Genomic DNA, 14,986 nt, shown 5'->3' with positions numbered 1-14,986 from the left:
CATAATGAGGGCTGGTCAGAAGGTAGTGAGTTATCTCACCTGATCACAGTCAGTTACAGATTGAACTCCTCGTTCTACTACTTTCCCCCTTCTCACTACTACAATTGACTAGTCACACACACACAAAAAATGCACCCATAATGAGATTATATTTAGCCACCAGATAACCACCATAATGGCTATCATTAAAAAGACATTACCAAGAATTGGCAAGGATGTAGAGTGACTAGAACTGTCATACTTTGCTGATAGGAGTTAAAATGGTAAAACACTTTGGAAAACTGTCAGTATGTATTAAAACTAAACGTATTCCTACCTAGATGTAGACCTAAGAGAAGTGAATGCTTATGTACACCAAGAGACATGCACAAGAATGTTCATGGCAGTTTTATTCATAATAGCCCAAAATTGGAAATAGAATATCCATAAACATTAGAATGGGACAAATTGTGAGTTTTTCACACAATGGAATACTAGGTTAAAAAAAAACCTGATAAATGCAACAGTAGGATTGACTCAAATAGACATAATGATGTATCAGACACAAAAGAGTGCATACTGTGTGATCCTATTTATGAAAAATTCAAGAATGGACAAAACTTAAGTATGGTAAGAGAAGTCAAGTAGTGCTTATCTGTGATGTAGGTGGGTATTGATTTGGAATTGTCACAAGGGAGCCTTCTGGAGTGCCAAAAATGGTTTATTGATGCGGGTGGAGGTTACATAATGGGCATGTATGTACAGACTTATTGTGCCATACATGTAAGATTAGCACACTTTGCGATATGTATGTCATGCATCAATTTAAAAAACCTTCCTGTGAGCAGAAGATACTTTTTAGGTCCCTTTAAGATCTGAGTTCCCAACTGCTACAAATAAATATCTGGCTGCCTCCACTTGGATTTCCCCCTTAGAGACTCAGGTACAGCTCTCCTCTGGACCTCTTAGAGACCTTCACACTGCAGAAAGAAAATGAAAAGTGGGGTCCTCTTCTATTATAGTAGCTGGTCTTGAGCAGGGCAGATGTAGTCTTTTAGGAAGACTCTTCCTTCCCTCCCAAAATCTATCCCTCCTTCTCCCATCTGTGAAAAATGCACTTGTTAGTTATAAACCAATATTTTACAAATACCTTTTCGAATATAACTTGTTCATAAGTTGAGGCCCTAGTATTATTAACAAATAGTACAGTACAGATGAAATAATTGAAATGTTGTATTATCTTTGCTTTTGTAGGCCTGTTATATTTAAGTGAGGATAAATAACAAATTGTTTCTATTTTAAGGACCGCAGAATACTGGCCGTGGTGCGACTCCTGGTTTTGGTAGTGCTTTCACAGGACAACAAGGATGTGAAAACTCAGGACCAGGATTCTGGACTGGCCTGGGAACTGGAGGAATATTAGGATACTTGTTTGGCAGCAATAGGTAGGCTTTGCATTCTCTCACTTGCTCTTTAATCCAACTTTTTTTAATAGGCTTCTTCGTTTTGCTTACAATTTGACCGCATTTGGTTTTTACTAAGAAAAATAAATTATGGTGACATTGCTCTATTAAATCAGATTCTCTGGGGATGAGGAAGACATAATGTATGTGCTTTGATCAATATTGCATATGTTATTTTCTTTCATTGTATTTCTTCCTTCCTATGTAGTCCTCATAGATATTACGAGGTAGGAAAAAGACTGTTTACTTGGCATCTGAGAAAATGAGAAGGCAGGAAAGAACAACACATTTGGGGAACAGTTAGCTGTCTGGTTTGGTAAGAGAGTGATAGAAGTAAGGCCAGAAAGAGGTTGGGGCCAGATTTTGGAATGTCTTGAGTATTAAGGGTATTAATAGTTTAAGTTTATATTTTTTTGAGTGCAAATTCAGAATGAAAGAGCATTTACTCCCTGTCACTTTTCCCCCATAGCAATGACCATAACAATGGCAAAAATATAAAATAATTTACGCTAGCCCTGATATACCAGGACATTCAGGGAAAAAAATGCTTGATAAAGATATTTTTTTCCTGATAGTTTAGAAACAGGAAGGTGTTTAAAAATTATAGTCACAAGAAAAATGCCTGATAGAGCAGCAACACCCTTCTCAGACTCGTGGTACTACCCATCCTATTCTCCACCCTACTCCAGCACCTGGAATAGCCGCGCTTACTCACCACTTCGTGGAGGCTCAGGTGGCTATTCGGCAAATTCAAACTCAGATACGAAAACGAGAACTGCATCAGGTAAGAGCAAAAATGTAGAAGTTCCTCTTACGTAGCAGTAAAATTCAGAAATAGTATGGGAAGTTAAGATGATTAACTATATATTTAGCAATCATGGTTTTATTTGGTACAGCCATCAATATTTTTATTAATAGTACATCAATAATATTTTTATTAATAGCATAATTAACTGAGATTAAAATATAATTCAGTTTCATTCTTTCTTCCTACTCCTAAACATTCTTTAAAAATCAAACAGGGATTTGATTTTGGCTCAGCTCTACCATTAACCAGGGTTTTAATTTAAATCTTCCTGGATGCTAGTTTCCACATATGTTTAATTCTGCGATCTCTGGGGATCCTTTAAGCCCTAAACCAGAATTTTCTAAGTAGAAGCTTGAACTTTTTAAATTCAGTACAATTCCAAAAATGTATTGAGCTGTACTTTAAATAATTGTCAAAACTATGATTATAATGTTTCCTGCACTAAGAGAATATTTTGTAAAAAGCAAAGATAAAACAAAGTATTAATAATAACTGTTTGTAGTTAAACATCAAGCTAATTAGCAGAAAAAGGGAAGTGCTAGGTAATGAGTGGGTAGTAGATTGCTGCTAATTAGATTAGTCTTTTTCAGGAGAAGGAAGTTATAGAACAAATATTCTTGAAAAATACATTTAAATATGTTTTAAAATGTAAGAGTGGAATTCTTATAGTGCTGGTTTGGATATAATTTGATACATTCACTTTGAAAAACTGATATTGCCTACTAAAATTGAACCTAGGCATACCCATGACCCAGCAATTTCACTCTCAGATATATAGCGACAGAAATGCGTATACTTGTACACTGACAGATAAGCACGAGAATGTTCATAGTACCCCTATTCATAATGGCCTCCACTGGAAGCAACCCACGTATCCATCAGCAATAAAATGGTTGAATAAATTGAGTTATATTTATTGTATACAGTGGTATACTGTACAACAATGAAAATAAACAAGCAGTTGTGTGAAATAACGTGGATAGGTCTACCAAATATAAAGAAGCCAGACAAAAGAATATATGCAGTATGGTTATAACATTCATATTTTATAAAATACATATTCCAGAACAACCAAAACTAACCTCTGGTGTTAGATGTTAAGATAGTGGGAAGGAAAAGAGGGGTAATGATTGGGAGAATATATAAAAATATGGCTAGGTAAGACATATCATGACAGAAGAGAACTCATTCTCAGTAGAAATAAAACTGGCAAAGAATCATGGCTATCAACTAGAATTGTGTGGGACTTATGTGAATAAAATCATAAAACCTTACCAGATAACCTAAAAGGAAACCTGAAAATAATTGAGAGACTTTCCAAATGGGAAGACTTATCATCTTGTAGCCTGCCTGTTAGTATGCGATGTGTGTGTGTGCGTGTGTGTGTGTGTGTGTGTGTCTTAGTACCATTGAAAGTCCATAACCCTCTCCACCTTACTTCTTTTTACTGCTGGAGTTGGGAGAAGTATCAGGCCATGGTCTGTGCTCCATTGGCCTCTGCAGTTTCGGCTCAGACTTAGAGTATTGCCTGTACCACGTCGGCCCCACCATGGAACACATCTTTTGGTGTCCGACTGAAAGGTCATTTCCAGCAAGCCCGTGTGTGACAGACTGGATGACTGGGAAGGTCGAGGTGGGCGGCACTGCACTGGAGCACATGGTCCCGTGCCACCGAGCCGCTTTCTCTCCTTCCCTCATCTCTCTCATTCATTTGCTAACAATAAACATGTATTACTTTTGTAATTTTATGGGCAATTCTAATGCAATTTTAAAAACTAACATAAATTTTATTCTTATTCTAGGATATGGTGGTACCAGAAGACGGTAAAGTAGAAAGTTGAAGTCAAACACTGGATGCAAAATTTCTGATTTTTTATCACTTTCTGTTTAGAAAAAGTGCTACCTACTAACAACTGGTGAAAGAGGATATTCAGAAGTCCTGTGGTGTTTTGTCCTGTATAGCTTTTTGTGTACTATTATTTGAGGCTAAGAGTTGCTGTATGACAAAGTACTTATGTATTGTGTTAGTGTAACATGCAGATGTATATTGCAGTTTTTGAAAGTGATGAATACTGTGGAATGCTGAAAATACATTGTTTAATTTCTAAAAACTGTGATGCCATAAGAAGCATTAAGAATGAAGGTGTTATGGAAACTGAGTACAGAAAATTTCAGTCTTAGGTGGATTGTAGTTAATGAGTTGTTACCTTATAGAGACAATAATATTTTATTTGTTATTGTATCATTTGGTGTTTGCTGTTCTTCAGACATTTAAACCAAGCTTCGGACTACTCATCATGCTAATTTGTGGTTTCTGATCACTTTTGAGCTCCAGAGCTTTGAATCTTTTGGTGGTGGTAGCCTTCTGGTAAGTGAGACTTACCTTTCTTAGGAAAAGGTAGAAAATAAGTATCTAGAAGGTTGTTGTGAATAATTGTGTGCTGACAAAAATACTTGAAATCTCCATATTTCTTCAATTCCTAAGAGTTAAAGTTCAAATGCTTCAACAAAGGTCTTTTAATAGCAAAAGCATGCATTTCTCTGTGGAATCTCAAATATTGTTGTAATAGTCTGTTTTAATCTTACATTAAAATGACAATACATAAAAAAATTGGGTTAGTCTCATTCTTTGTTAGCCTCAACACAAATTGGTGTTACTTTCTTTTGCCCTTTTTCTCAAAGGAAAGGGGTTCGTGCGGAAGTTGTCCTTAGACAATAATTTTATGTGGTAGTGATACCTTAGTCATTTGGCAGATGTTTTCAAAAAGTGATTTAGGAATGGTGTGGGAACCTTGCTAAAAACTGCTTTTTAAAAAAATAATTAAATCTCCAAGCCTCCCAGCCCATCAGAGATTGCATAGTTACTCTTAGGTAAGTGTTGTAACCCAAAAGCCTTATGTTTATACTCTAGGAACCAATTTAAAACAAACCAACCCTTTATGAGACTTTAAAATGTGATTTTGGGGGTAGTTGCAAGGGTATTATGAGTAGAACTATCCTTTCTTCATCAGTGAAACTTAGTAGAAATTTTAATTTATGTTACAGAGGAAAGAGTTTTTCTTTAGGTATGCTCTGCTAAATCCTTACTCCGTTTCTCCTTAGTAGAAGGATATGGAATAAAAGAGAATCCAGCTTAATGTCTTTCCCCCTGTTTGCTTATTGTTTTGGGTTTGAGTTCATTATTTGCAGGAGTTGATAATCTTGTTTTACTTGGAGAGCAAAGTAAAATTTAAAGCTGCTATAGATTGGGCCAGTGATAGTGATTTGCATATTGAATTGGATATTCTTAAAATGCTATGCTCAGATTCCCGCCCCCCCCTTTTTTTTTCTTGAGATAGGGTCTTGCTCTATTGCCTGGTTTAGAGTTTCAGTGGCATCATCATAGCTCACTGCACCCTCAAACTCCTGGGCTCGAGCTAACCTCCTGTCTCAGCCTCCAGAGTAGCTGGGACTACAGGTGCTTGCCACCATGCCTGGCTAATTTTTTTTTATTTTTTGTAGAGACTAGTAGAGATTCTGAACTCAAGTGTTTGAGGGGTGAGAAAGGACTCGTAGCAGTTCAGTTGGTTTGCTGCACATGGGCTCAAAGGTGGCCTAAAGTAAAAATGGCAGAACTGCATTGGTGTAATGTAAGAGGATGGGATGTTGAGTGTATTTACCATGGAAGACACTCACCCTGGAAGAGTCCACACCTGTCATCATGACTGAGAAATGCATTGGTGAAGGGGGGAGCCCACAAATTTGGTTGCTCTTCTTTGTAGGTCAGAAAGTCCAGTGGGAACTGCTGCTATCACACGGGGACTGCTAGAAGCAAAGGGGCTAATGTGATCCCAGGTAGCAGGGGCCAAAGACAACATGGCGTGGTTTCTGTAGTGGACAGCAGGGCCAAAGCAGCAATCTGGATGGTCTGACTCAGAGACTGGCTAGTTGATCGTGGTGTACCTAGAAAAGATAAGGGCTGTCTACTAAATTCTTACTTGATTTGTGTAAGCAGAAAAGCTTTTGGTTGAGTAAACAGAAGTCTAACTTAAATCATCAGAATCTAGTCATGGCCTTTAAAATCATTTCCCAGACTTGAGCCAGTTTGCAGACCCAGAACCCCCAGGGAAGGAGAGGCTGGGTCCCCTTGAGGAAGCAGCCTGCTACGCAGCCACAAGTTTATATTGTTCATCTTTCTCCCCATCTTCCCTCAATGGACTTGGGGCTATTTATTGGGGTAATTGCATTGGAGATGGGGAAATAATCAGACGTTTTGGGGATTATAGGACAGTGTCTCTGAATGGACACTGATGCCAGGAGGCCCCAAAACATTACTGTGGTCTATCAGTCAGAGTAGGAGCTGATAGAGTTTTAGCTCAGAGCCATCTCACAGTGAGTGGGTCCCCTGAATGCATCCCATGTCCCGGAAGGCATGATTGGAACAGACATACTCAGCAGCTGCCAGAGTCCCCACCTCGGTTCCTTGATCTGGGGAGCGAGGGCTGTTATGGTGGGAAAGGTGGAAGCCACTAGAACTGCCTCTACCTGCAGAAATGATAAACCAACAGTAGCCATGATGTGGACACTGGGTCGTAGGGCCTGGGAGGGCTTGTGGGGACCCCAGTGAGAAGGAAGAACATCCAAGTTAGAGTTGATGGCTGCTAGGGAGAGAGTTGGAGTGAGGAAGCGGGGTGGTATGGAGGGACACAAAGCGCCTGCGCCCCATGTCTCAGAACGTGGTCTTATTTGGAAATGGGTCACTGCAGTTGAAATTAAGATAAGGTTACACTGGAGTAGGGTGAGCTGCTAATGACTCCTGTCATTAAGTGGGGAAGTCTGGACTCAGATGCAGAATACTCGGTAAAGATTCGAGTTTTGCGGCCACAAACCAAGGTACATCAAAGATTGCCAGCAAGCCACAAGAAGCTGGGGGCAGGCCCGGAACAGACCCTTCCCTGGCATCCTCAGAGCGAGCACACTCTGCTGACACCTTCATCCTTAGACTTGCAGGCTCCAGAACTGTGAGACAAAAAATTCTTGTTAAGAAAACAAAAAAGGAAAGCAAAAGCAATACCACATTCCTGGAGGGATCGTGGAGATGAGTGCCACAACCAAGGACTTGAAGGATGTAGGGCTGGTGATCCCACCACCTGTTTGCCTGTTTGCTCTGTGCAGAAAACAGATGGATCGTGGGGAATCAGAGTATTAACAGACTGTCATAAACTTTATCAGGTGGTGACGACAATTGCAACTGCTGTCCCACATTCATTCATTGCTTGAACACATGCGCACATCTCCTGGTACCTGATATGCAGCCCTTGCCCTGGCAAATGCTTTTCCTTCTTCCTTCTTAGCACAGACCGCCAGAAGCAGTTTGCTTTCGGCTGGCAAGGCCAGCGACACACCTCCACTGTCCTACCTCAGGGGCACATCAACTCTCCAGCCCTGTCACAATTTAGTCTGTGGGGACCCTGATCACCTTTCCCTTCTACAGGACATCACACTGCTCCATGACATTGATGATATTAAACTGATTGGACCTGGTGAGCAAGATGTAGCAACTACTCTAGATGTATTGGTAAAACATTTGTGTATTAGAGGGTGGGAAATCTGACAAAAAATTCAAGGGCCTGCCACCTCAGGGAGAATTTCTAGGGGTCCAGTGGTATATGGGGCATGTCAAAATATCCCTTCTAAGGTGAAGGATAAGTTGTTGCATCTAGCTCCTTCTATAACAACAACAACAAAAGAAGGTGCAATGCCTAGTGGGTCTCTGGATTTTGCAGGTGACATATTCCTTATGTGGTGTGCTATTTACTGACCCCAAAGCTGCTGGTTTTGACAGGGCCCAGAACAAGAGATGGCTGTGTCACAGGTCCAGGCTATTGTGCAAGCCCGAATATCACTTCAGTAGGGCCTCTTGCCACTCATCTATCAGAGCTTCCAGATAGCTCCTATCCCCCTTCTTATGTTTTTAACTTTGGTCTTCCTCATTTGATTGTTTTATGAGGGCAGTGATTTTATTTTTTTATTTTGTTCATAGCTGTATCTTTTGTGCCTAGGACAGCAAATAGGGTCTCAGCTGGAAATAGGTGGCACACTCGAATTAGAATAATTTGAGGATTTAATACAGGAACTGTTTACAATGATGTGGGCAGATGTAGGAAAACCACCAAGTGTAACAGAACAGGGCAAGTAACAATAGCACTGTTAGACCCATCGCCTGAAGGACATAGGGTGAGGACACAGGTGAGGACATAGATGAGGAGTACTAAGACGCATAGTTTCCTTTGTCATCACTGAGTAGCAGCAACCCAATTTTCTCTTGCTAATTAGGGTGAATTATCCCTTGTAATGACCCCTTTCTTTGCCTGTTTGTTCAGTGCCATGAGGAACCCAAAATGGCCAGAGGATAGTCTCAGGTTTCCAACCCATAATGGCTGTTTCCTGGTGGAAGCATTCCTTCCTTGGGCACAAGAACTTCCAAAGAACACTGTATTAGCACCATTTTGTGCACCTCCTCAGGCGCTCTCACTTTCACTTGGTCAGTGTCACACCCACACCAGACCACCCCTCCACTTTGGAATTTGAATAAAACACCATATTGCAAGGCGTGGGATATGGCTTCCTGCATGGCTGCCAGGGGCCAAGATGGTGCAACTCAGAAGTCTGGGGAATGAGCTCAGTGGAATGAACAATGACCAATGGGAAACACAGTCCCATCTTTTCAGGAATTACTACAAGATCCATTGTCTTCTTCCAACTCTTTTAGAGACTGTGTGCACGGTAAATGGGCCTGCAAAATGACCTGCTCTGTGTCTGCAGCTCACTGTAATACAATAGCCAGTGCTGTGATACATTGTGTGGCATCGTGTTGCATCGTTACTGGTCTCACTCTCTTTTTCTTCTCGCCCTCGTGTCCTCGAACATGCTCTTAAGTGCCAGAACTTTAATTTTTGCTTGGGTTCTGCTTTCTAGGGGACTTATGCTAATCTGGCCTAATGCCAGATTTTATCTTCCCTGATATAGAATTGCTCACGGTATCTCCCAATTGAAATTGTTATAAATCAACCTGTGATGGTACAAAGAGAATCCCGATTTCAAAATGTGTATTTCCCAGTAGCATTGGTTGTCCCTGTCCAGCTTTCTCTGAGTTTGTTTTCTCTTTTATCACTAGAGGGCAATAATGCTCCACTATACAAGTAGGAAAACTTACCGTGGATGGTAAAATCTCTTTTTTACTTTTAATATTTAGCAGGTTGCTTATGCTGTTGTAGACTTACTAGATAGGTTATTTGTTTCCTCCCAGACTGTTACCAGAACATAAGAGATTCCCCTAGAGTTGCTCTTTACACAAGCTGTCTCTGCCATGCTCTCAGAACCAGTGTGGTCTGCTGTAACTGGTCCCACGTTTTCAGCCACATAGGACTTAACTCTTCTCTATGTCAAAATATATCCAGATTCCGATGGCTTCTCATCTCTTCTGCTATTGTCACTCAGGTTCAAGCCACCATCATTTGTCATCCTAGTGAGGTCTACCCTGCCTACTTGCATCAGTTAGCATAGGCTGAGTTGTGCTGCAGTAAGAAACAATACCAAGACCTCACTAGCTCGAGCAACAGGTGGCTCACATGAAGTGTCTAATGCAGGTTGGCAGGGGCTTCGGCTCATCATAGAATCAGCAGGGATTCTGGCTGAGAGAGGCTTCCTTGTGACCTGCTTCTGCACAATTGCACTGCACTGGGAAGGGTTGTGGGGAATCATACACTATTCTTAAAGCTTCTGTCCAGAAATCACACACGTCATTTCCGCTCCCATTTCAGAGGCCAAAGCAAGTCCTATGGCTATACCTATCCTCAATATGACAGGGAAGCACAATCCTGGCATGAACCTGGGTATACAAAGCTGAATATATTTGCTGAACAACAGTAATGAAACCAAACCACTCTGTTTAAAATCTCCGCCTCCCCGTTCCTGCCCTAGGACTTTGGATCTCCCTCAATCTGTTGCATTTTCCTCCATTGTTATTTTTTCCCACCTCCTCTCGCTAGAATATAAGTTCCATAAGGGAAGGGATTTTTTTGGTCTGTATTGTTTTATACTCTATCCACATTGTTCAGAACAGTGTCTCATAATAGGTATTCAATAAATATATGTGGAACGAATGAGTAACCAATTGATCATACATGGGTTTTATTCTATTCATACAATCGCCCACCATGTGTGCTTTGGCTGGACAGAGGAAAGATGGCATGAATTAGAGACATTGACACTCTGTGGTTACTCGAAACCATGGTATTTAGAAAATCTTTGTGTGTAGGATGTCTTACTGGGAGAATGAAATCTTCTTTTGAACCCGGGAGCTCCTAAAGCATCATGACAATAAACAGACTGATAATATTGTTCACTGTATTGTCTTTACAGTTGGATCCATAAACATAATGGTATGTGTCATGATGAGTCAATTATTTTAAATATATGCTGTTATGGTTTCTGCAGAGGCAGATGGACATTCCCCGACGCCCCCACACAAAGTTCTGTTTGGATGTTGAGACCGACGACGCCATGCGTGCACAGGAGGGGCTGAAAAGGTGCATTACGTACATAATCTAAATCTCTGGGAGTGCAGAGCTGGCTTCTTGAGCAGGTCTGAAGTGTCTTGAGAAGGCCAGGAAAGGCCATAGGTCTGTGTGTTAATCGTGACTAGGGGGTGGGGCTGGGGCGAGAGTGTCCCCCATGCAGGGGCTGGGCCACACCCCGGGGTGGCTCAGGCTTTCTTATCAGCTTTTCCAGGTGTGGGGCACACAGGGAAGAGGGAGGGGTGAGGCTTAAAAGCTGTCAACAGTCAAACATCAAAATATGGTGTCTGACTCTTCGTTGCACACACATTGTTGTTTTTTTTTTTTTTTTGAGACAGGGTCTTGCTCTGTTGCCCTGGGTAGAGTGCAGTGGTGTCAGCATAGCTCACTGCAACCTCAAACTCCTGGGCTGAAGCGATCCTCCTGCCTCAGTCTCCCAAGTAGCTGGGACTATAGGCACGCGACAGCATGCCCAGCTAGTTTTTCTACTTTTAGTAGAGACAGTGTTTTCACTCTTGCTCAGGCTGGTCTCGAACTTCTGTCCTTAAGCTATCCTCCCACCTCGGCCTCCCAGAGTGCTAGGATTACAGGCGTGAGCCACCACACCCAGCCTGCACATGCATTTTTATCATTAGTTCAGAGTCACTTAACTTGACATTTGTAAAGCGATTCATTGTCACTTAACTTGATATTTGTAAAGCAATTCACGGTTATTTGTTAGTTATTGGACTTCATGGAAATGAAAGGATCTATTGTCTCTTTCTTGGGGAAAATGCCAGCGTGGCTAGGCAACAGTCAGAGACGACTTCTCAGATGGCTTCCACCTTTGAGTGGCTGTGATTCTAGGGCCTTGCCATTCCAACACTACTTTTCAGAAATCATGACGGGAAACTTGATAAAGAAACTGTTTTATCTCCTTGCTTCCCCTTTCCTGCCTCACCCTGGAAGCCTGGGCGTGGGAAGGAAGCATAGTCAAAGAATGAAGTTGTTTGATGGTTATTTTTGTTTCAAAGAAGTCATGGAAACTTCTTTCTCTTAGGGAGAAAGAATATGGGTGTGTGTGTGTGTGTTTTCAAATTAAGATCAGTGTCCACTGGAGTAGGTGTTAAGATTTTAAATGGCCAAATTTCCTCAAATTAATCAACACCTTCCTTTATTAACGACTTATCTTCAGCACATGCTCACAAGTGTCAGAAACACGCCTTGCCTAACATTTTGAGTTTTGATAGGACAAGCTGTTTAGAAATAGAACATCTTTTTTGCCTTTAGTTAAAAGAACTATGAGTATGAACATCATGAAAAGTATAAACTCCAGTGTGCATTTGTAAAAGTAGCTTTCATTAGTATTTTGAAAAAAATTATCATGTACATTCCCTCTCCTAAACTAGTTTTGTCCTGTCTGTTCGTCCCCTCCGTCCACTTCCCCAGTTCACTATGTCCCTTACATATGTGTGGCCTCTTGGGCATGGTCCACAGCCCTGGAACCTTCTCTCCTGTGTCCCTTACCTCCCTCTCTTCGTCCTGACTTGGGCCACTGCTTCTCTTTCTTCTCCTTTCATACTATTGCAGGGCAGGGTCTGGAGGAATTTAGATGACGGGGGTTGACAGCATAGCACAGAAGATAAAGAAAGGGAGAGAGAAGATGGGATGGTAACCTCTCCTGGTCACGCCCCTCTGTCCCCACTTCCAGCCACCATTGTTGATGACTGGCTCCTGCAGTGAGTGCGGCATCCTCTTGCAATCTCTCAATCTTTTCTCAGGGTTCTAATTTGCTTCCCTCCTCTGGGTTAATGATTTACTCTCAGAACTGCAGTTGTGGGAGGGAAAGAGAGGAAACAGTAAGGAAACAGCAGAGGCTATGGAGACAGCATTACCAGTACCCACAAACCATACCCCAGGCTGGGGAACACCGATTCCCTGGTCTAGTCTGGCCAGGAGGTTAGATGTCCAAAGTCAATGCCTTGTTGTCTTCAAACATTTTGTTTTCTTCTGATATGAGGAAGAGAAAGAGGTGGACTTAACAGCTGGCAGATCAGCAGATCATGGTGCTGTGTATAACCCACAGTCAATCTTAGCTATTTTTAAAAAATATAGCTAATATCTGGGTTACTCTTGGGAGTGAATTTCAAATGTGATTTTCATTTCTCAGATACGTAGTAGAGGAAACAGGGTTGAGAATCTCTGCTCTAATTTATACTACATCTGCTTTACTTAGGTACATTCTTATTCAATTTCCTTCCTATCCCAGTTGTTAGAATGTTTTCTTGACCTAGTGATGCTACTCACAATGGAAATTTCGCGAAGGGTGGAATCAGGGTGGGACATCTGGGCTCCCAGCGCTCTCTGCTGTGTGGTGGGCATCTGTGGAGACCAAAACAGGAAATTTCAGCTTCAGTGCTCAGTGTTATATTTTCTTGTGAATAATTATTAATTTTAAAATTTATTACAAAATACATCAAGCGTGAGAAGAGCACGGAGAAGAGTATATCAAATATCCTTGCATCATGTCTATTTCAGATCTCTATTTTTGGAGAATCTGAGTCACCAGGTACAGTTACAGACCCTGTGTGTCACTCCCTGATCTCATTAATCCCTTTCTTTCCCCAGAGGTGACCGCTTGCCTAATTTTGGAGTTCATCATTCCCATGAACATTTAAAAATTTCAATTACATACGAATGCATGATTATGTAAAGAATAGTTTAAATGTGTTGATATTTTACATAAAGGGTATCGATTTCTAATGTTATTTTTTTGTTATCCATGTTAACACATGCAGCTTTGGTTCATTCCTTTCAATTGTTGTGTAATATTATTCTATGACTTTAACCCAATTATTTTATTCACTCTTCTGTCTTGGACAGTATTTTGAAAAACAAATAGATTTATATTTAGAATGTTTCACAGAGAGTGTATACAAAGTGCCAGATTAACCCTCGACAAATACTAATTCATTTAATTCTCATAATAGCATGATGAGGGACCCAATATTATTTCTTCATTTTATAGAAGGCACAGAGAGAAGTTAAATCACAGAGGGAGGTTAAGTTATTTGCCCAAGGTCATATTGTTAGTAATTGGTGGCCCATCTTTTAGAAGTGAAATTGGGGGATTGCAGGTTATGTATATCTTCAATTCCACTGGATTTTTCACCCTACAAAATAGTTGTGTAGATAGCTTGGAGAATAATGGATCAGGAGACCATTCCCAGAATGTAAAACTAGGCCGTAATTTGGGAACAGTCCCTGGGAATAGAATAGGAGGTCTGCTACGGACTGAATTTTGTGTCCCCCAAATTCGTACGTTGAAGCCCTATCCCTAACAATGTGATTGTGTTTGGAGACAGGGCCTGTGAGAAGGTAATAAAGATTAAATGAGGTCATAAAAATGGGGCCCCAATCCTACAGAGCTGGTGTCCTTATAAGAGGACGAGACTCCAGAGCTGTACGTCCGTGTGCCAGCCAGAAAGAGAGCCTTCACCAGGAACCAAGTCGGCAGCTCCTTGACCTTGGACTGCCCAGTCCCGAGAACTGTAGGAAACAAATTTCTGTTGTTGAAGCCACACAGTCTGCGGTGTTTTGTTATAGCAGCCAGAATTGATTAATACAGGGGCCTAGTAAAATCTGTCTGGTTGTGGGCTGGTGATGACTATATACCTCTCATTCCTCCCTTGTGCTTTTGAACGGCAGTGTCTCTTGTGGTTATCCCGTCTCAGTCTCCCCACTGTGGTTGGGTGTGTGTGTGGGGGGGCAGATAACTTGTCTTTTTAGTTCACAGGTTTCTGGATCCAAAGATCTTGAGAAGCCTTAGCTGCATTTGAATCTTGAAAATCATGACATCATGAACTTTGTGTCTGACGACATGACTGAATGAGATTTTGGGGTCTTGAGCAGGGGTGAGCGCCTCTCACATGTGGGAAGGCTATCAGTCATTGGGATCAGAGGTTATTTAGAGCTATTAGAAGTGTGTTTTTAAATTTCCACACATAACTTTTGTTCCTTTTTTGTTATTTGTTTCTAGTTTATTTACATTTGTGAGGATTGGCTTGTTAGAATTTTTTGAGATTTGCTTTGAGACCAAATACATGTTCAAATTCTCTAAAACATTCCACTTATGCTTTAACAGCCTGTGCACTTGCTAATTTTTGTCTGAAGTCTGTATATACACATATGTTATATAT

The 14,986-nt window shown here is 41.1% G+C and overlaps 1 protein-coding gene across 1 annotated transcript in view; it reads left to right on the top strand.

The window, feature by feature from the left end:
• The window catches only part of SARAF (store-operated calcium entry-associated regulatory factor), a 14,483-nt gene extending 9,648 nt beyond the window's left edge, over positions 1-4,835 (top strand). Inside the window, exons 4-6 of the mRNA XM_012649822.1 lie at positions 1,283-1,424; positions 2,072-2,226; positions 4,053-4,835. Of these exons, the coding sequence (XP_012505276.1) occupies positions 1,283-1,424; positions 2,072-2,226; positions 4,053-4,078 (323 nt within the window). The 3' untranslated portion in view covers positions 4,079-4,835. The remainder of the gene's footprint in view (positions 1-1,282; positions 1,425-2,071; positions 2,227-4,052) is intronic.
• The last annotated feature ends 10,151 nt before the right edge of the window (positions 4,836-14,986 follow it).

The sequence above is a fragment of the Propithecus coquereli genome, unplaced genomic scaffold, assembly GCF_000956105.1.
Source record: "Propithecus coquereli isolate 6110/MARCELLA unplaced genomic scaffold, Pcoq_1.0 Scaffold304, whole genome shotgun sequence".
Taxonomy (NCBI): domain Eukaryota; kingdom Metazoa; phylum Chordata; class Mammalia; order Primates; family Indriidae; genus Propithecus; species Propithecus coquereli.
This window is presented reverse-complemented; position numbering and strand designations above follow the sequence as displayed.